The sequence below is a fragment of the Notothenia rossii genome (assembly GCF_949606895.1).
Source record: "Notothenia rossii genome assembly, chromosome: 1".
Lineage (NCBI taxonomy): Eukaryota > Metazoa > Chordata > Actinopteri > Perciformes > Nototheniidae > Notothenia > Notothenia rossii.
Genome location: NC_136912.1, coordinates 91,227,510 through 91,251,670, shown reverse-complemented (window position 1 = coordinate 91,251,670; position 24,161 = coordinate 91,227,510). Strand labels below are relative to the sequence as shown.

General features: G+C 41.7%; 1 protein-coding gene and 1 long non-coding RNA gene across 3 annotated transcripts in view; one reads left to right on the top strand and one right to left on the bottom strand.

Moving 5' to 3' along the window:
• oca2 (oculocutaneous albinism II) overlaps positions 1–24,161 on the top strand; it is a 46,550-nt gene that overhangs the window by 17,108 nt on the left and 5,281 nt on the right. For both annotated transcript variants that reach the window (XM_079684130.1, XM_079684131.1), the window contains 12 exons: positions 1,041–1,097; positions 4,362–4,486; positions 5,742–5,880; positions 7,113–7,245; positions 11,500–11,647; positions 12,778–12,835; positions 12,993–13,101; positions 16,088–16,215; positions 17,140–17,199; positions 18,355–18,459; positions 19,009–19,102; positions 20,190–20,283. In XM_079684130.1, the coding sequence (XP_079540256.1) occupies positions 1,041–1,097; positions 4,362–4,486; positions 5,742–5,880; positions 7,113–7,245; positions 11,500–11,647; positions 12,778–12,835; positions 12,993–13,101; positions 16,088–16,215; positions 17,140–17,199; positions 18,355–18,459; positions 19,009–19,102; positions 20,190–20,283 (1,250 nt within the window). The remainder of the gene's footprint in view (positions 1–1,040; positions 1,098–4,361; positions 4,487–5,741; positions 5,881–7,112; positions 7,246–11,499; positions 11,648–12,777; positions 12,836–12,992; positions 13,102–16,087; positions 16,216–17,139; positions 17,200–18,354; positions 18,460–19,008; positions 19,103–20,189; positions 20,284–24,161) is intronic.
• Positions 21,612–22,829, bottom strand: LOC307039200. Its single transcript, XR_013808167.1, has 2 exons — positions 22,254–22,829; positions 21,612–21,908 (listed from the first exon to the last, which is right to left on the bottom strand). It is a non-coding gene; the product is annotated as an uncharacterized lncRNA (long non-coding RNA).

Genomic DNA, 24,161 nt, shown 5'->3' with positions numbered 1-24,161 from the left:
TTAGCCAAACTACTACTCAAGCAGCATGCGTTGTGCCATCATCTACGGCAAGTTTGCATTCAGGAAAGCAAGCTCCTTTAAAGGCGAGTGGATTTATAGCAGGCAGGGAACCAACGGGAAAAAAAACGGCTCTCGCCAAGTAGGACTCGGTTCCCTTCGTTCGTACCAAAGAGCCGTTCAAAATAATCGGATAGTTCGCAAACGTAACATCACTAATTTGCTCATCGAAAATGCTTTTTCTTAAGCCGTTTTAGATACAACTTTTGATTGCAATTTGAAAATAAAAATGTTTTCTCTTACAGTAATGGCCATTAGATTTCAATGCTTCTCTTAGGAATGATAGTGCAAGTATCAGGGTTTTGTCTAAACCGGGTAGCAAGGGCTTTGCACCCTCTTACTTTCGACTCCACTCTCATACCGAAATGCAGATTTTCCCCGTAACGTTTCAAAGTGATGCCAGAATACAATATTTCTGTTCATCAAAAACTGCATAATAACAACAACAAAAAAATCGAGAATCGTGTCGAACAGACCTTCAGACGACAGAGACAGCTTTGTTTTTACGGAGCTCTGACATCGCGTTGTTGTTCAGGTCCGCGGCGCCATCTTGTATTACGGGCATCATGTTCTCGAGATAATCTATAAATACAAGATCAGCGCCACAGTATTGCCCTCATACTATATCTTTCTTTCACCTATTATGCAAAATCCACTTTTTAATGTATTTTATACATCAACATGTGTGTGTGTGTGTCCCACCTTATCACCTGACTCTCCTCCTAGACTTCGAGCCAAACACCTCAGAGACATGTTTTGTATATATCTGAAACCTATAATATATTGATGAAAAACAGTATAATAGGGGACCTTTAAAGCCCTTAAAATTGGGGTCATCTTTCTGACTGAATGTGAGCACCATCTTGTTTTTTGTGAGGACAATTTAAACCATATATTAGGGTGGCCTACTGTATAATCTTATTGCATAATGATAGGTGTTTTACTTAATTAATGTATTTATTTTAAACAAATGTGTCTTCCAGATGGTGCTGGTGGCCATTTTCTCCGATACGGGCTTCTTTGATTACTGCGCTGTGAAGGTGAGTTTTCTTTCAGGAAATACATTTGTGACGTTTTGAACATAAAGGTCAGGTATTATATTTATATCAGTTATATATATATTATCTGCATGTGGCATACTGAGTGACAGGTCTATGGGAGCAGCTGCCCCCTGTCTTTGAGCTATTCCTGAAATCAGCGCTGACACATGACAAGGCTGCAGATTTGATGTTGACTTATCTGACATGAGCAGGATTTAGGACGACCTTATAATAATATCTAACCAGCTTTGATGCTTTTCTTTACATCCTGAATCAAAACTCAGCACTATAATAATCTGAGAGAAGTGATGTTAGCTTTGTTTAGAGCCAAAGATCACAAAACTGGGCCATTTTAGTATTTCTCATCTAGAAAAGACAGTCTCACACTTACTGTACAGGCAGGCGAGCTATTCGTCCGTGTCAGTGCTGTTTATCAGGAAGTGCAGGAAGAGTAGTTCAGTCAGACAACTCACGTGTTTCTTAATATGTTTATTAGAAGCAGCATATAGTTTGAGTTTGGCGTCTAGGCTCGGGCCTCATCACTCCACAGATTTACAAAGAACATTGAGTGATGATTAGATAACTATCCCCCGAGCCTACAGGTGGAAGCTGGAGTGGAAGCTGGGGTGGAGCTGGGGTGGAGCTGGGGTGGAGCTGGGGTGGAGCTGGGGTGGAAGCTGGGGTGGAAGCTGGGGTGGAGCTGGGGTGGAAGCTGGGGTGGAAGCTGGGGTGGAAGCTGGGATGGAAGCTGGGGTGGAGCTGGGGTGGAAGCTGGGGCGGAAGCTGGGGTGGAGCTGGGGTGGAGCTGGGGTGGAAGCTGGGGTGGAGCTGGGGTGGAAGCTGGGGTGGAAGCTGGGGTGGAGCTGGGGTGGAAGCTGGGGTGGAGCTGGGGTGGAAGCTGGGGTGGAAGCTGGGATGGAAGCTGGGGTGGAGCTGGGGTGGAAGCTGGGGTGGAAGCTGGGGTGGAAGCTGGGATGGAAGCTGGGGTGGAGCTGGGGTGGAAGCTGGGGTGGAAGCTGGGGCGGAAGCTGGGGTGGAAGCTGGGATGGAAGCTGGGGTGGAGCTGGGGTGGAAGCTGGGGTGGAAGCTGGGATGGAAGCTGGGGTGGAAGCTGGGGTGGAAGCTGGGATGGAAGCTGGGGCAGGAGCTGTGGTGGAAGCTGGGGTGGAAGGTGGGGTGGAGCTGGGGTGGAAGCTGGGGTGGAAGCTGGGATGGAAGCTGGGGTGGAGCTGGGGTGGAAGCTGGGGTGGAAGCTGGGGTGGAAGCTGGGGTGGAAGCTGGGGTGGAATCAGGGGTGGAAGCTGGGGTGGAAGTTGGGGTGGAAGCTGGGATGGAAGCTGTGGTGGAAGCTGGGGTGGAGCTGGGGTGGAAGCTGGGGTGGAAGCTGGGGTGGAGCTGGGGTGGAAGCTGGGGTGGAAGCTGGGGTGGAAGCTGGGGTGGAAGCTGGGATGGAAGCTGGGGTGGAGCTGGGGTGGAAGCTGGGGTGGAGCTGGGGTGGAAGCTGGGATGGAGCTGGGGTGGAAGCAGGGGTGGAAGCTGGGGTGGTGGTGGGGCAGGCGAGCAGCAGCAACGTGAAACACAGCAGCAGGAACATGAACATAGCAATAGCAAGTAGGGCTGTGTGATTATGGCAAAAATCATAATCACGAATAATTTGATCAATAATTGATATCACGATTATTAAATACAATTATTCATTGACTTTGAAAATATCAATTTATTTCACTTTAAAATGAATACAAATAATAATTTGAACAGTATCTTTTTAACTGTTGATTACCCTGAATGTATAATTCAACTGAAAAACCAATACAAAAATAAATGATACATTTAAATAAATAATATCAAAATAATAAATACTAATAAACAAGATCAACAAATATTTTGGAGCGCACTTCCACAAGCTACTAAACATATATAAATAAAAATCAATTAGACCAAAATAAATGATATCAAATATGTTGCAGTGCACTGTCACAACCTAGCAAAGCAAAATAATCGTTTTTTTCGATTATGTTGTTTTCCTAGTTGTGGCAGGCCAAAATCGTAAATACGATTAAAATACGATTAATGGAACAGCCCTAATAGCAAGTGAACACAGCAGCAGCATATCGAGACAGAGGCAGGAAGACCTGGTGCTCGAGTTGACTGCCTGAACTAGCTCATAGGCGTCGCCCCATATGTTTTTATGAAAATGCATTTATTATGGAAGTGGTTACGGATAGTTTTTGAGACAATGGTCCCCTGGGCACAGATACGTAAAGGGCCCACCACCCTTATTATGAAAATAGCCAAAGATTCAAAGAGACAATTATTTGGTCTTTTTGTGGAGGTTTTGCATCTCTTCGGGGTCTTTCTGTTTGTGCTTTATTTTTGTTTCTTTTTGAATGTATTTCTTGTGTCTCTCCGGGTCATGTTGTGTCTTCTGGTGTTCATTTCGTGTCTCTTTGGGGTCATAATGATCTTTTTAAAGAGGTTTTTGCATCTCTTCGTGGTCTTTAGGTAGAGGCTTTTGGTTTATTTTTGCATCTCTTTATGGTCAATTTGTGTCTGTTTTCCCGTTGTGTCTCCTGATGTCGATTTGTTGTCTCTTTTGGGTCCTCCTGATCTTTTTGTGTCTCTTTTTGTTGGATTTGTACGTTTCACGTTTCCTTTGAATCTTTGTGAACCTGCCGTGTCTCTCGTGTCTCCTGATGTTATTTTGTGTCTCTTAAACTTTTACAAATCTTTTATGCACCTCTTCGTGGTCTTTTGGTGACTCTTATGGGTCATTAGGATCTTTTGGAAGAGGTTTTGCCTCGCGCGGGGTCTTTTAAGTATCTGCTTATGCTTACATTTAGTTAATTTTGTTCGTTTTGAATCTCTTTTTGCTTGCCTTTGATCTATTTGGGTTTCTTTTGAATATCTTTGTGAACTTCTTGTGTGTCTTTGTGGTTGTGTTGTGTCTCCTGATGTTACTTGTGTATCTCTTTGTAGACATTTTTGAGTCTCTTTATGACTTTCCACAAGAAGAAATGTTAGCAGTAACTTCAAACAAAGAAACACGCCCAGTGGGGAGTTATGTGTAAATCCATTTTATACGGCTAATTGTGAAATGTGCCTCTTTTAACTCTATTGTTAGAAGTGTTAGCATTCAGGCACTTATTTATAAACACTCACTGTAGACACTTCACTTTTACTCAATGAAGTGAATCAACACATCTGCTTACTGTGTTTGCTTATTTTAAAATAACATTGACTGGTTATTAAACCCCCTCTCTGCAGGCGTACCAGTTATCCAGAGGACGAGTTTGGCCGATGATCATCATCCTCTGTCTCATTGCTGCCATCCTCTCTGCGTTTCTGGACAACGTGACGACCATGATGCTCTTCACTCCGGTCACCATCAGGTACAGTGAAGACATTTTACATTTGAATCCCTCTATATCTCCATCATACCTTAGATCAGTGCTTCTCAAAGCGCCCCCTAGTGGTCCGTGAGTATATTGGTAAAATTTCACATTTGAAATAAATAAATTTAAGTTTTCCGTACTCTCGCGGGACTATCTCCGCAATGGAGCGAGCTTAAGTTTCATTTTTGCTTGCATGATATCGCCCAGATCAACACCTTCGTCACACATGTTGCCACCTGTTTGTACCATTTTCAGGCGATTTGTAATCTGTTCTAGACAAACGATGTGTTTTTTGATATTTGTGGAGTTGGTGGTCCGCGAGTGTTTTTTTTATTGGTTAAGTGGTCCTTGATATGAAAAAGTTTGAGAAACACTGCCTTAGATTATATTATCAGGATACAAAGATGAATTCAGATTACAGTTACATTTCTAAAATTGGTGGATAACTAGCAGGATTACAGTGTTAGTAAAACCTCTAAAGATCGTATAGTGTTTGTTGTAAAATAATCAGATGTTGTCTCTTCTCTGTGAGCTGTTCTGTTCTGTAGGATAATACTTTAAGTGTGAATCTATACGCCTCCTGCCTGAATCTGCTTTATGGTTTCACTTTCTTTGCTTCACTGTTTTTAATTCAGCAGGTGAACCTATATGTTCATAAAATAGTGTGTGTGAGTTTAACTGTGTGTATTAAACTAAAACCGATCATTTTCTGTCAGCCTGATTTTATTTCTGCTTTTTTAAACTGTAGTGTTTGCTCATTGATATTTATTTTCTCTTGTAATTATTTGCATTGCATGTCATATTGATGATATCCCAAAGAAACACAGGTTATATTACTTCTATATTGTGATACTCAGATTAGGTTACCTTTCCAAAGTAACCCTGCTTTCATTTGAGTAATAGTCTGAATACATTAAAGCCCCAGGAAAACACACAAAAACAGAAGCTATAATTTCCTGTATGTACAAATGATCTGTTTGTGCGTCCCACCTCCTCTTTATCACTGCCTCTATTGTAAGCCACAGTGAACCTTTATTAAAATCTCAAAATTGCTTTAGCGGCCTGCAAAAAATAGACGATATTGAAGTTAAACTAGACCCCCGATACTAACGACACAGATGCAGTCTCTCAGGGTTGATATCCTGCATGTTAAAGAACCAGCGCTTATTATTCTAATATCCTTTTTTACATTTATTTTTGCTGTAATCTAATCGTGTCTAAAGGGCTTTTGTGTCTCTATCTGATGGTGCAGGTTGTGCGAGGTGCTTAATCTGGACCCCAGACATGTCCTGATTGCAGAAATAATCTTCACCAACATTGGGGGGGCCGCCACAGCTGTCGGAGACCCGCCCAACGTCATCATCGTGTCCAATCAGGCGCTGCGGAGAGAGGTATGCACCGTCAAAACCTGTAATAATACACTGTGAGAGGAGAGGGTGTGATCTGACAACTGAAACATAATACTGTGTCTGACTTGTGAGTGACGGATTAATAATGATAACGAGATTAAGAGAAAATCCCCTTTTTGAGATGTACAGATGACGCAGCTCTGACACGTCACCAGAAATGTTTTCAAGTCATTTTTATTCTAGGGTTTTTTTTTGCTTTGGTGTTAATCAATCATTCTAAAGGGTGGTGATTTGGGAATTGAGGGCAAATATAGAGGGTGTTTCTCAATGTCGAGTACGCTTGCTTGGTAGCACATGTCTTGCAAGTCACTTGCTTCAGAAGCGAGGCAAGAATACTTCTTGGCATTCGGAAAACGAAGAGTGGAACAGGCGAGCAAGTGTGCGTCATATGAGAGGCCCCGCCTTCCATTTTCCGCCACGGGCCGTTTCTCAATCGCGAGGAAACTGGCTTCCAAGCCAATATTTCAAGGATACTACGTCATAGAGTGCCGCCGAAGGACTGTTCCAATCTCCAGTATACTTGGAATTCCACCGAGGCCGTGTCCTTGGTTTGGGGGTAATTTCGAGGCTGCACATGGGTAGACTTCGCATCCTTCAAATCCCCACAATGCTTTGCGCACGGACCAATTTCCCCAAATCTGTGGCGGAAAATGTAAGGCGGGGCCTCTCGTATGACGCACACCTGCACACTTGCTAGCCTGTTCCACTCTTCGTTTTCCGATTGCCAGGAAGGATTCTTGCCTCGCTTCTGAAGCAAGTGACTCAGAAGACATGTGCTACCAAGCAAGCGTACTCGCGATTGAGAAACGGTCACAGATTTGGGGAAATTGGTCCGTGCGCAAAGCATTGTGGGGATTTTAAGACCGCGGAGCCTACAAATGTGCAGCCTCGAAATTTCTCCAAACGAAGTACGACGGGAGCTCGGTAGAATTCCAAGTATGCTGGACATTGGAACGGTCCTTCGGCGGCACTCGATGACGTAGTATGCTTGAAATAGTGGCTCTGGAGCAGCTTTACCCGACATTGAGAAACACCCACTGTCTCTTTCTCTGAACTCTCTCTTTCTTCCTCGCCCAATGTACATTTCTGCAGAAGCATTTCTGATCTTTGTGTCCGAGCTTCAGCAGAACGCTCTGCACGGACGTCTATCTGAATGAAATCTCTTTATCTCCAGAGATGCTGTTTATGTCTGACGCACTTTTTCTCTCTTGCAGGGGATTGATTTTGCCAGCTTCACAGGCTACATGTCCCTGGGAATAGTCATCGTCCTCTTCTCCTCATTTCCTATGCTGCGGCTGCTCTACTCGAACAAAAAGCTCTACAACAAAGAGTCCATTGAGATAGTGGGTGAGTTCACGCTGTCACTGCGCTGAAATGTGAAGAGTAAGGTGCTCTGGACGTGGCAGAAGCGAATAATCAATTTGCTTTTGATTATGAGATGGAGGTGTCTTAACCCCTGCACTGCAGAAACTCACCTCCTCAGGCGATGCAATGACCTCATAGAAACGTCATTATACACATTATTATATCCTGCGCCCTCTAACCCCAACACTTGATGTATATTGCTCACTGAATCAAAGAGCTCCCCCCCCTGTGTGTGTCACAGGTAATTGTAGTATTGCTTCACATTGTCCTCATTGTGATGGAAATTCTCTATTGAGCCATTATACTGGAAAGAGCTTGCAGGAAGCTGATGCCTTACACTCCTAAAGGTTTATTAAAGAGGCCCTGTTGTGCTTTCCTGTGGTGTTGTATAGGTTTTTGTGCATGTAAATGGTCTGCAAGACTAAAATCCCCAATGTCCTTCCATCCAAACGCCTCCATTTTTTCCATTTCATTTCAAACCTTTATTTATCCAGGTGTATCCCATTGAGATCATTGATCTCTTTTTCAAGGGAGACCTGCTCAAGTAGGTTCCACATGAAACATAAAAACATAAAACAACAGAACAACAAAAAGGCATACAGCATCATTACAGGGATTACAATTTACAATAACTATCCACATGAACAGGTACCAACAGCTTCCGATTGAGTAGCATCCAACCGAGCTTTAAAAACTTTTAGTGGCACCAGATTGCTCAGTTTCCATTTAATTTGCAGACTGTTCCGAGACAGAGGAGCTGCGCATCTAAATGCTATCTTCCCTAAGACAGTCCTAGCAGTTGGCACATTTAATAAAACCACAGCATGCGATCTCAGGCAGTAGCCACTTACACTTCGCCGTGAGATCAGGGAGCAGATGTAGGATGGAAGCTTTGTATATAAAAATGTACCAGTGACTGAGCCTCCATACAGTTAGCAAAGGCAAACATACAGGGTACAGTGATGGGTTAATACTTTGTTTTTCACAACTCTCAGCGCACTGTGATTCGCAGCATCTAACTTGATCAGGTAATGGGCAGGTGCATTCATATAAATCAGATCACCATAGTCCAGCACAGATAAAAAGGTCACATAGACTTTTCCTGGCCTCAAGTGAGAAACAGGACTTGTTTCTGAAAATGAAACCAAGCTTCACCCTCAGCGTTTTTAAGCAGGTTATTGACATGAAGTTTAAAAGAGAGACAATCATCAAGCCAGATACCAAGGTATTTGTAACAGGCAACCACTTCAATTTTGATTCCTTGTGTAGTTACAACATCTACAACAGGCTCTGGTGTCTTTTTAGCTTTTGAAAATAGCATCACCTTGGTTTATCAACATTTAAAAGAAGCTTAAGCTCAGAGAGCTGCGTCTGAATAATATTAAAAACAGCCTTTAATTTAACAACAGCCTCCTTAATGGAGGGACCTGCATAATATATCACGGTATCGTCCGCATAAAAATGTAAAGTAGCTTCATCCACATTTTGACCTAATCTGTTGATATAGATGTAGAATAAAAGTGGACCTAAAGCAGAACCCTGCGGTACACCATTTGCAATGTTTAACCACTCAGAAGACAGCCCATCAAAGCGAACACATTGGGACCTTTCAGAGAGGTAGTTCACAAACCACCCCACTGCATGGCTGGATATACCAACACTGAGTAGCCTCTGCTTCAAGATGCGATGATCGACGGTATCAAACGCTTTGGACAGGTCAACAAACAGAGCTGCACAATTCTGCTTATTATCTAAAATACTCGCAATGTCATTCACCACTTTCATTGTCGCAGTGATGGTGCTATGTTGCGTTCTGAAGCCTGACTGAAGTTTGGACATGATGTCATTTGTACATAAAAACTCCTTTACCTGTTCACTCACTAGGCTTTGGACTCCGTTTACTTTTGGAACATTAACACTCGCGCTCCTATTGGCTGGCGCTCCAACACATTGTGCGTGACAAGTTTAAGGGGCGGGACATCTCTAAGCGGTTTACCTATCTCAACAGAGCCGGCCAGCTAACCAATCAGAGCAGGCTGGGCTCTGGTTTCAGACAGAGGGTAAAAAGAGCTGCAGCAGTATGAGACAAATAAAGAGCTTTTTGAACATTAAAGCATGGAGACATGTCACAGGAGAGCCACTAAATAACATGAACCTGAAAATAAACAGAATAGGGCCTCTTTAAAAAGCTAGACCAAGTATGCAGTCAGATTGAATGCCACCTTCTATTTAACAAACTGTTCTCGGCTATGCCTACAACACCCTGGGGATTTAGATAATGGGCAAACCAGTAAAACAGGGATATTCCTGTAAGAATTGATTAGCCAGAAATACAAACATCTCTCAGCTGTGTTTACCTACACTCGTGCAGAGAGACGCTCAGCAGGGGATCATTTAAACAGAGACCCCCCCCTCTCCCCAATCACTGCTCACATTTAAAGAGAGAGAGAGGAACTGTTAGGAGCTTTGTGTTCCACTGAGCTCCATGAAAACTGAAGGAAGTCCCTGCCAATCTGTACAATGTAACCCTGTGGAGGTTCCTCCTCTCCCTCTAACCTGGCCTAACAGATAAAGGTCAAACATAATGTGAATATATATGTTTTATATTAGCTAATAATCCGATCTGACTTGATGCCTTTTTTTTTTATCCCTGGGGTAATTGAGTTTTGTAACAAAAGTTCATAAACATTTTTATATATATATAGTGAAATGTCCAATTAAAGAAAAAAAAAAGTAAATATTTATACAAACTTAATAAGTTATAGTAAAATATCTAGTTAAAGACACAATAAAATAGAATACAACATATATATATATATGTCTATAAACACAAAACGTTAAGGTACAAATGTGCACATTGTACTACAACATATGTATAAATGTGTCTGTTGATTGTGTATATATGGGATATAGATATTTGTATACATATTTGTATATATTTTTGTATTCGGGATTGTGGGAAACTGTATTTCGATCTTTCTGTCTGATTGAAAATAAAGTAGACTTTGACTTTGAACATATAACAAGTAACTAATAATTAAGTATACAAAGGTAAAATACTGGCTTTTAAAATGTAGAAAGAACATGTATAAAGATAAACATAAAATGAAAGTACTCAAAAGTACAAGTAACTTACAATTGTACTTCAGGACAGTAAGGCAAGGTAAGGCAAGTTTATTTATATAGCACCTTTCAACACAAGGCAATTCAAAGTGCTTTACAAAAATGAAAGACATTAAGAGCATTAGGCGCTTTCACACCGGGGTACTTTTCCCAGGAGTGGTTCCTGGGATTTTGCGTTCACACCAAAAAGATCTGGAACTAGAACTTTTTTCGGGAACCTTTTCACCCCCTTTCAGTTCCTGCTAGAGAGGTGGTACTTTCCTGGGGAGGAAAAGGTTCCAATTTCTGATTGGCTGGGCGAATTGCAAACCACGCCCCGTACAACTGAGAAAAGTTTCTGTGAAGCCGCCATTTTATTTGCTAGCATTAGCATTATTAGCATTAGCATTAGCCCAGCGCACCAATGGAGAGAGACTAACTTATGGCAACACAAAATAAAACGTGGGAGCGGTGGAGATGAGGAGGTGTTTTCGCTTCTGGTGATTTACCCGGGGCTTCGGGTGGCGATTTACGCCGTGAAGTTTTTTGCGGCCTGCCAGTAAACCCAAAGCAGAAGAAGAAGAAGTGACGTCAGCGGCTTAATTTGCGTAATCCTACCTCAGGGACTTATTCCGGTGTGAACGCGATCTACTAGATATTTCAGGAATTAAACACTTCCGGGAACTATTCCTGGGAAAAATACTTGGTGTGAAAGCGCCTATAAAGAAACATATTTTAAAATGCATTTAAAAACACTCATTTAAAAGCAAAGATAATAAAACATGAATAACAAAGGTACATGAATTAAAGTTACAGTGCAGTGTGAGATACACACATCTGAAATGTTTATTTTTGACTCAATCATTGACTTCACTTTCTTTCTACTTCCTTTTTTAACTTATCCTTGAGTTATTTTAAGTGTTTCATGCTAAACGAACCGCCCTTTGGAAAATTCGAATCTCCAACCCAATGTTCCGAAAATTCAACGGATCCTGGCCATATTTGTGTAGCATATCAAATTAATTTGCTCCCAGATATTCATGTGGCTTGCTAATTTTGGACCCCATCTGTGCACCTACTTGAGTAAAGTTACTTTCCGCCACTGACAGGAGGCTTTTTGTTTTGTTCCTGCAGAGCTGAAGCATGAGATCCTGGTGTGGCGTCAGACGGCGCAGCGTATCAACCCCGCGAGCCGAGAGGAGACGGCGGTGAAATGCCTCTTGATGCAAAAAGTGCTCAACCTGGAGAGTCTGCTGCGCAAGATGATGCACACCTTCCAAAGGTTAAAAGAAAACACAAAACATACATCTGTCATTCTCCAGGATATTTGCATCACCGCTCACAGAAACACATTTTGTTATTTTCTTTTACGTTCAACGATGATATCATTTTCTTGTTGTTGCCAGATAGCAAAAGTACACACATCCTTTACTCAAGTAGAAGTACAGATACTCGTGTTTAAAAATACTCTGGTGAAAGTAGAAGTACTGACTAAACTTCTTTACTCAAGTCAAAGTAAAGAGGCTTTGAAATGTACTTCAGTGAAAAGTACCCATAACTAGCAGCTGTTTTAAAGAGTACCTGACCTCCCTTTATATTAATAGAACAATAATGTCATTGTTAGCTAATGAATGTTTCCATGCTGAACAACGGCAACATGACAACGTTTTCATTGGTCCCTCTTTTTTGAGAAGACCAGGAAATGATGGATACACGGATCGTGTTCAAATCAATAGGCACGCAATGACTCTAAATAATAATGATCACGCCACCAAACACACATTCAGACTAAAGGAACCAGCCTGTTTGGAAAATGAGAGAAGTAGAAAGTACAGGTATTTGTGTTTAAAAGTAAAAAGTCATCAGAACAATAAGTAGTGGAGTAAAGTACTGATACCAGAAAAATGTACTTAAGTACAGTAACGAAGTATTTGTACTCCACTACTTCCCACCTCTGGTTGTTGCCTATAGTCTCGATAAAGACATTCACTATTAACCACAGAATTCAGTATTTATAATAGTATTTGTGGTGACCCTTGCTCTAATGCATGCTTAAGAATGAACAATTAGCTGAGTTTATATATAAAAACCCAACATTGTATTTTGCAATTGAATGTTTGGTCAAAAACAACTGAAGGACGACAAGCAAAGGAAGTCCAATAATAATCCATGTTATCCAAATAACACACACAGTAATTATGGCACAAATGCCATATACAACACTGGGAATTATGGGCAACTAACAACTTAAAACAGCACACCATTCATTATGTATTCATAAACAGCTGCTAGAGGCACAGTGTTTCACATCTTAATACAACTTCAAAAGCCTTAAGACAGTGATTAGTCCAGAATTCAATGTATGTTTGTGCTTTAAACATATGATTTTAACATGTTTCCTGTGTCCGACAGAGAAATTGCTCAAGAGGATAAGAACTGGGAGCAGAATATTCAGGAATTGCAGAAGAAGGTAAGCGTTTATTCTTCCCCCTCAGACTCTGTGACGATGTTATCTCCATAATGAAGCTGGCCTTGTTCTCTTGACACAAAAACAATCAGTTGTGCGATAAAAACTTGAAAAGCTTCTCCCCTGTTCAGACAGAATATGTTTTTGTTCTGGTCCACAGCACCGAATAAGAGACAAGGTTCTGCTGGTGAAGTGTGTTTTCGTCCTCACGGTGGTGATCTTCATGTTCTTCCTCAACTCCTTTGTTCCCAGCATTCATCTGGAGCTCGGTAAGTGCACGATTATTATAGCTTCTGTCATGTAATTATGAAAAACAGCTTCCTCTGTCCTTGCATTACAAATGAGCCCCAAATAATTGCATGGATACTGATCTGCATTTAGACCCAACACTTTACATCTATGTGATGCAATTACAATGGTGATGAATGGTGTAACAGCAAAATTATAATATGCACTTTTGACCCGAATTTAAGTCTCTTTTGAGCAAATATATGCAACAATAATACTGAGTTACACAATGAAAAGCAGAATTGCAGCCCCTCCATCACCTGCAAATAGTTTTCTGCCACACTATCTCAAGGTCTGAGCACAAAATATATTGTGGTCATGAGAGTGCAAACTCGAACAAGCCTTGCAGCTGAGTGCAAAATGTGTTTTTGTGTCTGATTGCTATTATCCATGTGGCATAGCGAGAGAAGGAGAGAAAAAGAAATGTTACAGGCTCAGAGTGCAACAGGTGTTGACTGAGGAGGTGCAGAGACATCTAGGAAGAACTTACGGTGGAGAAAACGACTCAAATTGACCTTAAGGATGCTGTTACGTATCTTTGAGTGGAGAAAACATGAATAAGTTCCCTATCGGGTTCCCTTCCAGTGGAGAAAGTGCAATTGGGGTGGTGTTAAAACTGGGAAAATATAATGCTGTGTCATCTAGGCCAGGGGTTTTCAAAGTGTGGGAAGGTTTTTGGCTGGGCAGCGTAGTTTTACACACCGTCTTATTTGACTTTCTCAGGACTTAAAACTGTTTTTTGGGGGCAGACCCACGTAAGGTCATCATCTTACCAGTTTGTTATGCTCATCGAGTCATCCGTGAGCAGAGCATCAAGCTGGCATGCCTATAACAGCTGAATGCGGCGATTACCATCTTGTTCAGCAAAACGCCTCACAAACGTATTAAGATCTACAGCTTTAGTGCGTTTTGATTCAATGCTGAGTGCAGCCAAACTTCACAGTCTCTTCTCTGTCATTGTGGACGGCAAATACCTCATTCCTTCCGTCTACTTGGGTCCGAATGTTTCTCGTTTTGCGCCGTCCCATTCAAATGAAATCGCCTCCAATCACGTTTCCTCGCTCGCGCAAGGGCCGGGGGAGGGGTTACAAGGCTCGCGTCTTGTGCTGCATTCACTTGCACTCGGACATTAGGGATTTTCTCTCATAAATGTCCGATGAGCCACAACTTATATTTCAAAACAAAGCTGCCAACTGGGGTGGCAAGGCTATTTTTAGGGTGGCAGTTGCCACCCCATGCCACCCCGGTATACCCGCCCCTGCTTGACCGGTACTTGCTTTTGATCAAAGTCAATGCGGAAAACCCGCACTCACACAGGTAGGCGGAGGTGAGGGGAATGAGCACTTTTACAGCCGTTTTGGCGAGGTGGGGGAACTCGGTCTCCACAGACAGCCACAAGTGTGCAACAGACGTTTTCTGCCAAACGCTGTCTCCTCTCTTACTTTAGGTAACTTCACTAAAAATCGATCCATGTTGCCGCTCGCATAAAGTTAGCTGAAGTTAACTAGCTAGATTTCACTGTTTCTCATTATTTTTTTCTCACGCTGCGCCTCCCCTGAAACCGCTGATCTAGGCTATCCTACAAGCTTGAAAAGGTATTCCACACCGCTGTCCTTTTTATTTTTCCTCCCTGCCTCTCAGACAGCCTGAATAAGCCACTGATTCAGCTGATTTTTCCGCCTGGACAATAACAAGACATCTAAATCCTGCTTGCATATTTTGTGCATGTTAGTAATTGCAGACCTGTTGGTGAGGTGGAGGGTTATCTCTTGTCAGCCTGACACAGCGATGTCTCTGATGTGCCCTCGGCGGATGACCCTAATAGCATCTCATTAATGGTAACACTTACTCTAAATGAAGATGGCTGTCATCTCCCCCCTCGCTGTGAGGACACTCAGCCTCCAAGCAAGCTCGCTTAATTACAGCCGCCGCTCAGGTTCCCTCTCTGTGACATTTATTAAATGGGAATGACCCCACAGCGCTGTGTTTTCTGTCCCTGTGGAGGCGCCCATCCAAACACAATCTCATTAATGCACACAGGCCACAATCTTTTCACTCACAGGTGTCTTTAAAATGGAGCCTCATTAACTTCAGTCTGATTGTCGCCTTGTCTTTTCTTTTCTTTATTCTCTAGCCTATCTGTTTAAGTTTGAGATACAACTGTGGTTTGCATGAAACTTAGGCTGAGTGACCCGTGTGCAGAAAGCAGGAGCATGAAGTCGATGAAAAAAAGGTCTAGAAATAATTTAAGCCTCATTAGGTTTCTTGAAAGGCGCTGTAAAAAAATCTAAATCATTATTAACAATAATGTGTGGATTGTTAAGTGTGAAATAGAGTGGTGCAGTGATGACGTATATTTGTAGGCCAACCCAGAAGTTAGCATTACAAAGCCTTCAAAATCAATGGGATTTTATGATTGTGTAATATAATAGCTCTTTTCCACTACAGCACGTAGCACGGTTTTCCACTCGGGGTAGTTCCGGCTCAGGGCTTTTTTCTGGCCCTCCAAAATCGAGGTTCTTCCCGGGCCAACAACCGGGCTGAGTATGCTAAACTAGTGACGTAAACACTCTCGACTGCTGAATGGTCAGAGAGAATTGCTGGCAAGGGGGCTACAACTACAACAACATGAACATATTTGACCGTGATTTAATTGTAATACACGTTTCAAAATGTTGCCGAAGTAACAACATACTGATACCGGCCTGCAGACGGCAGGTGAAAAACCTTTTAAAATGCGTGTTTTCTGATTGGAGATCGGATCGATCAGGCTAAGCTAACGTTGTATATGCTCCGTCCAAACTCACAACAACAATTCTTCTGAATTGGCCAATCAGAATCAAGCTTAGCAGTGTAATACGTTTTTAATACATGAGAGTGTTTTTTAACTGTAAAAGCAAATGTTGATGTTTCTTCTTCTTCTTCTTCTTCTTCTTCTTCTTCTTCTTCTTCTTCCTCCTCTCTCAGGATGGATTGCGATCCTCGGCTCTATGTGGCTCTTGGTGCTTGCTGACATTCAGGACTTTGAGATCATCCTTCATCGGGTGGAGTGGGCCACGCTGCTCTTCTTTGCTGGCCTCTTCGTCCTGATGGAGGTATTTCAAATATATGAACCAAATATATGTTATATGTTTATTTCTGTGTCTTAATTTCTCTTATGTACATTGCCTTGTGTTTTTTATGCTGCTGCAACGCAAACATTTCCCAAATTGGGATCAATAGAGTATCTGTCTGTCTGTCTGTCTGTCTGTCTGTCTGTCTGTCTGTCTGTCTGTCTGTCTGTCTGTCTATCTGTCTGTCTGTCTGTCTGTCTGTCTGTCTGTCTGTCTGTCTGTCTGTCTGTCTGTCTGTCTGTCTGTCTATCTGTCTGTCTGTCTGTCTGTCTGTCTGTCTGTCTGTCTGTCTGTCTGTCTGTCTGTCTGTCTGTCTGTCTGTCTGTCTCTCTATCTGTCTGTCTGTCTGTCTGTCTGTCTGTCTGTCTGTCTGTCTGTCTGTCTGTCTGTCTGTCTGTCTGTCTGTCTGTCTCTCTATCTATCTGTCTGTCTGTCTGTCTGTCTGTCTGTCTGTCTGTCTGTCTATCTGTCTGTCTGTCTGTCTGTCTGTCTGTCTGTCTGTCTGTCTGTCTGTCTGTCTGTCTGTCTGTCTGTCTGTCTGTCTGTCTGTCTGTCTGTCCGTCCGTTTGTCTGTCTGTCTGTCTCTGTCTGTCTGTCTGTCTGTCTGTCTGTCTGTCTGTCTGTCCGTCTGTCTGTCTGTCTGTCTATCTATCTATCTATTTCAGTTTGGTAATTTATTTCTTGTTTTGTTTGCATTTATAAGGGCTTCATTTAATTTGTTTAATATTAATAATGCGTCTTTGGTTTCTTTTAACAATTTGTAGAGAATATTTTAAGTGTATATTCCTTTTACATAACAAAACAAAAACAAATAGCTTTTCTTTTGTCAATGTAATCCTACCTGTAGATAATCCTCCTCAGATCTTTTTTTGTTCCATGTTAATCGTCTCCTCTTTCTTTTTCCAGGCTTTAGCGCAGCTGCAGCTCATCGACTATATTGGAGTGCAGACAGCGATGCTTATAAAAGTGAGTTTCCCTTTGAATCTCATCTCAACAATCCTCTCTCATGCAGCTGGCGCAATTGATAGTTGTGCTCAGGTGACATGATATTGCTTTTCATGCATATTGATCCTTTTGTTCTGCACGGCTCTGAATTCAATTATTTTGTTTACATGTGATTTGTGGCAGCGGTTGAAGGGCCTTGAGGTAATTTTAGCCTCATTCTAGCCTGTGTGCACCAAGCAGGCCGTGTGTGTGTTTGTGTCCGTGTGTTTCCGTGTGTGTGTGTGTGTGTGTGTGTGTGTGTGTGTGTGTGTGTGTGTGAGCACAGAATTGAAGCAGTAATAGCTAAGTCAGCTTGTGTTTGTACAGCGAGCCTCAATAAGGATAATAATCACACATGACAGGTGGAGCTGCTCATGGTTTCTCACCTACCCAACAACAGAAAACAAGCTGGGGAGAATAGAGCGGTGCAGGGATGACATATTTTTGTTTTCTGAACCTGAAGGCAGCGTCTCCCTGGTTCCCTCGACAGAAAGCCAATGGGATCTTTCCATCAGACTTTGGAGAAAATAATCACTGTGTCAAACAAACGTTTATGATTCTTCTGTTTTGTTCAGCAGGATAATCTCTACAAAAGCAAGCAAGCAAGCAGTACTAACGTAGAAGTAGCTGCAGCAATATCCGCAGCAAGCAATGCATGGAGAGATATCTGTCAGGTTAAATAGAGCGGCATATTAAGGACAGTCTGTTTGTTTGGTTGTAGAGTGGAAAGGGGCGTTATGTATGAATGCAGCATAAGTGCTCGAGTTGACTGCCTGAACTAGCTTGCAGGCTTCACCCAATTTACTTCCAAATTTCAGACTTATTTCAGGGGTTAGTACTCATTCCTGCACCACCTTATTGCCTGGCATCTCTCTCTGGTTACATCAAGAGCAGTGGTGAAAAGTACATTTACTCAAGAACTGTTCTCAAGAATAATTCTGAGATACGAAAAGATCTGCATGCATGCACACTTTTGCAGAATCGGCCTCGCTGTGTGCAGAGATAAAACTCAACGCAGCCTGTGGTCTTATCAGTTGTAAAGACGGAACATATTAGTGTGTTTTATTCAAATCGGTGATGGTTTAAGTGTCAGTGAAGGCAGCATTTATCTAAGTGTGTGACTCTCTCTCCTCTCAGTCGGTGCCAGAGGACCAGAGGCTGGCGATAGCGCTCATCCTGGTGATGTGGGTGTCTGCTCTCGCCTCTTCCCTCATCGACAACATCCCCTTCACTGCCACCATGGTGAGAGGCTGATAATGTAATGTTACACACACACACACACACACACACACACACACACACACACACACACACACACACACACACACACACACACACACACACACACACACACACACACACACACACACACACACACACACACACACACACACACACACACACACACACACACACACACACACACACACACACACACACACACACACACACACACACACACACACACACACACACACCTTGTAAGTGCAGGACTAGTCACTGCCATGTATTACTTCTTACAAATCTGGTTTAGAATTCAAACTTGGTTAGTTCAAGTTAAGCTACACAAATTGTATTGAAACGTATTTATTTAAACATGCATGCAACTTTAGGGGTACCATACTGTTTATACTTTTAATTAAAGGTACACTGTGAGTAAATATGACTATAGTTCGAAATTTTTTGTCAATATCCCAACATAAAACAGGAAGTGAAACAAGATTAGACACAAGAAGAAGATTGTTCTATAAAATAATACACAAAATCATGACACCTCTCTCTGTATCACAGATCCCAGTTCTGATCAACCTGAGTCAGGACGCAGACGTGAACCTGCCGGTGAAGCCGCTCATCTACGCCCTCGCTATGGGGGCCTGTCTTGGAGGTAATCAAACCAGACTTAAGAAAAAAACCTTTGTTTGGTTAAAGATCACCTATTATGCAAAATCCTCTTCTTCATGTCTCTTCTACATCAACTTGTGTCCCCTCTGTGGAAAGAGATTCTGAAAGTTTCATGAACAAAGACCCCCTCTCTTTGTCCTGATCCATTTCTATAAAAACCTGTCGGAAAATGAGCTAATCAGATTTTGGCCACTTTATGATGTCATAACGATTTTTTGGCTTGTGTAACCATTAGCCGATCAGAAACCAAGGTAACCCCCCCCCCTTATCACCTGAATCTCCTCCTAGAGCACCATTGTGTTCTTTTTAACCAAATATCTCTCAGAGGGGCGTGGAGAGGGGCTCCTTATTTTCATCTAAAGTAACAGAAAGAGAATCAGTACTTTGGAAACAGGGCTGAAACAGAGGGGATTATGGGTAATGCTGCAATGATCTGTTTTGGTGTTTGGAGCCAAACACTTCAGAGACATGTTCAGTGTATATCTGAGACCTATAATATATTGATGAAAACAGTATCATAGGGGACCGTTAAGAAAAAAACTTAAATCACACCATGATCGTTCAGTTGGTCCTAACAAGTACTTCCACTTTTGGTACTTTAAGTATATTTGGTGAAGGACACAGAGTCAGACAGCTGTCAGACTAACAGACCCTCTGCACTGTGACAGTATCGATCTGCAGGAGAACGTTTCCACACTGACTCTCTGAGGTCTCTCTATAAAGCTCCTCTCAACACTCTGCCCTCAGGAGATTAGAAAATACTACAACTTTATAAAAGTCAGAATTGAAAGGCTTTATTTGTTGTATATAGTATCATACGTCCATACTTTTCTGTGTTTGTAGTACAAAGCAACCAAATACACGGAAGAACAATACTTTTACATTTAATATTTTAGGTAAATTCTTCTGTACTTCTACTTAAGTAACATCTCCAACTATGGAGTTTTATTTTCTTTTGTAAAAGGTCTGAGTAACTCTTCCACCACAGGTGTTATGTGATATTAAACTTACTGTTCCTCACTAACAAATCATTTAGATGAACAGTTTGTTATTCATGTTTTGCTCCTCAGGAAACGGCACATTGATCGGAGCTTCAGCTAACGTCGTATGTGCGGGAATCGCCGAACAACACGGATACGGATTCTCCTTCGTCGAGTTCTTCAAGTAAGATATCGCTGGCACAACACGACATATAGGCAGACTTCTACTTCTTCTTTTACTTAAGTATAATATCTGAGGACCTGTGTTTGTGAGAAGCTTTATCCTGTTTGATAGGTGATGCTCTTTCCTGTCAAAGCAGGAAGAGCAATTTAAAGGTGACAGTGTGACCTCACTCTGAATAGAAACATCAGGTTGATCCGTCTGTCAGCAGAAACAGGAAATAACTTAAGAAGAGTTCATGTCATCAGGTTTCTGTGTGTCCTCTCCGCTGTAATGTTGAGTACTTTTACACAAATATGACAACATTTGTAAAATGAGTGTCACAGTGCTCCTGTGCTTTCTGTATGCAGACATTTGATGCAAAGTGTGTAAGATAAGGAAAAGCAAGCACATTTTAACACAAGGCAATTCTGAGGATGTTACAAATATAAGATTACTTTTAAATATATTTAAAGTCAGTCATCAAAATACAAGAAAATACAATTACTGTATATTAGGCTCAAATAGACGGGCAGTGAGATATATAAAGTTATTTTATTCAATAAAAGGCAGCGGAAAACAGTCGAAAAGGATATTTTTGCAAATAATTAATATTCATAATGATCCGCGTTACTTGCTATGTGCAGCAGTGTTAATTTTGGCAGCTGTTTTTGATTTAGTCTTTAGACGAAAATGGTTATTAGTTTTAGTCACATTTTAGTCATTCCTATCCTTCGTAGTTTTAGTCTAGTTTTAGTCGACGAAAACTCAAAACGTTTTAGTCAGATTTTAGTTGATGAAAAATGTGTCTCTATACTCTCTGAACGCTCCGTCCCCGGCAGAGCTCTGTGTCCGCTGCAGCGTGTGTGTTAGGCCCCGCCCCCCGCACACAGAGAGACACAGGGAGATCGCTCTTCTGGAGTGAAGAGAGCAGAAATAATGATATTGCAAGTTAGAAACGTAAGATGCATTTTGACAGACAAGACGGACACTTGGGGGAAAATACCCTGCATTTTGAATGTCCGATAGTGCACCATTAACAACTTAGTCCCGTCTCGTCTCGTCAACGAAAACTAAATATACATTTCGTCATAGTTTTTGTTATCAAGAATCTATTTTTAGCTCGTCATCGTCTCGTCTTAGTCATGTCAAAAAGGTCGTTGACGAACATTTTTCGTCATAGTTTTCGTTGACGAAATTAACACTGATATGCAGCTGCAGTGAAATGATTAGCATCTTCACAGAGTTAGTGGTCACTGAAGCACATCTATACATACATATCAGTGTTTCCCCTAGGTTTACTGCCTTGGCAGGGTGCTGCTCGGGTACCCCAATTTTTTTTTCGGGGAACCCAGATTTTTTTTATCCTCTGGAGTAGAGAGAGGAGCTGTGGATTATTGTTATTGATATCATACAGTAACAAAGTATTTGTACATTAAAAAGTAATAAAGTACAGTGTTACACTGTACTTTATTACTTTAATTCAAACTGTATTCCCTTCTTATCATGTAGCCTACACTTCTTCCTTTCATTGATACATTTAAATCACCTGACTACAGCATATAACATACCTGCTGCAACCCTGTGCTGCTGCTGCTTCTCTCTGCCTCATCCTCTATTGCTGGAGGCAGTTCCACCTCATCTGATCTCTGATATGAAAGCAATCGTGTTATGATCATATTGAGCTATTGGTGTGAGTCTAACATTAAACAAGCAGTCTGCTTGTCATACATTGCTGACGATACATTTTAAGTGGCAATTTTTTGAGTCACAGCCGCTAAATGCCGGTAGCATCAAGCTAGCAAATCCTGCATTAGCCTCCCATCAACAAGTGACAGAACATCCAATTATCCTGAGCTAATTTACTGAATAAACCAACTCACATCTCCTGTCTTTTTTTTCACCCAACTCATTAGACTATTCTTCTGCTGGTGTTTGATTGTTGTTTTCTGTCAAATTCAATACTGAAATTCAAAACCGCGGTACCTGCTCACCATCTGTGAGCTATTTTTAGAATGCGCACGCTACGTTCGTTGTCGCGTTCGCGCGCGTCCACCTGGGCAGGCTGTGTGTGTCCTTCTCCCGTGACGATAACGGCTTGCGGTTAAAAAATAATAATAAACGAATTTGAAACTGGGGACACACATAAACGGGCAGACAGCAGAGCTGTTGTTCTCCTCCTTTCCTCCGCTCTTGTCTCTGATTGTGAGTTTGTGCATTCGCGTGTGTGTGTGTGTGGGGGGGGGGGGGGGGGAGCGGAGCCCCGCCCTTCAGAAACAGAGCGAAGGGAGAATGTGAATACGCAAGGCTGTGGACACTGAAACATGCACATTGGATAAATAACATAGGCGTTTAGTTTATTTAATAAAAGAGCACATGTTCAATGTGAAAAGTGACCGTAGATAGATTACTTCAGTTGCAATTTGGTGCTATATATATGTATTTATTTTTAAATAATAAAAAATAAAAATGTAAATAAAAAAAAACAACAAAAAAAACCACCTTGAATTTCAGGCAGGGCGCGGGGCTCCGTTGGCAGGGCGCAGCGCCCCGCCAAGACAATGGTAGGGGAAACACTGCATATATTATAAGGGGTTTCATTTGCACTTTGAGTATAGGTGACATGTTTTCAGTGATTATCCACGATGTCTCATTCCTTTTGGATGACATGACGGTGGTGACATGAAAAATAAAGGAATAATTCTGCCCTTTATGTCATTCTTAACAATACTTGAGAAAAAGAGCTGGAAAAAATAAAAATAGGGTTATTATAGGATGAGGAAAACTAATGTTCTCCCGTTAGTTGCAAAAAATGGCAAATAATCTGCCAAAAAAGGGCAAATTGTACTCAGGTCTTCAGCTGTTAAATCCTTTTTTTGAGCGAGACCTTGATATGACTGCAGGTTATATAAACGGAATGCTTTTAGCGGCCTAAAAGAAAATCCATTCTTGTTGAGTTCTCCCGTCTTGGTGTGTAAGCGTGTGCAAAATGATTCAGCAGAAACTAACTCTGACTGATTGACTGTGTCACTGATTGAATTTACACTCGGGGCTTGATTTGAGAAGTCTCTGGTGAGAATGACGTAAAAAATGTTATTAAATCTGAAGCAGGATGCTGAGTACGCTGCCACCTGCTCACTAACAACTTTCATTCCTATGGAGTAACACACACACACACACACACACACACACACACACACACACACACACACACACACACACACACACACACACACACACATACACACACACACACACACACACACACACACACACACACACACACACACACACGCAGTTTGCTTGGTTGGAGACGGGGTCAGAGCTGAAAGATGAATACAGTCTGATTAGGGTTTTAAACACTTGGTTATAACATGTCATTTGATTTAGGTAAGTATATCTGTAGGTTCGTTAAAGAAAACAGCGCGAGAACATTGGTTTTATTTATTTTTTCTGCAACAAGTCTCACCAGAAAGCCTCATTTGAATGTCAGCAAGTGGGGGTAACAAAGTGGTGGGATTTAATGAAGTACATTTACTCAAGGGTACCAAACAAATTTGTTTCATGAAGTCTAGGATATGATTTGTAAGCCGTGATATCAGAATCAGAAATACTCTATTTGTCCTACAGTGGAAAAATGTACAGCATGTGACAGTGCACATAATAATAAGTAGTAATAATATTAATTAATTACAACTTTATTGCTTATAATACTGATAACACCTTCGGCCCCTAATTTATTTGCTGTTTTGTCTGTCTGACTGTTTGTCTGACTGTTTTTGTATTTTTTTGTTGGTTTTACGCCTGTTTTTTCTGTAAAGCGACCTTGGGTCCCCTGAAAGGTATTATATAAATCCAAGTTATTATTATTATTGTTACATCCGTTAGGTACAGTAGGATAA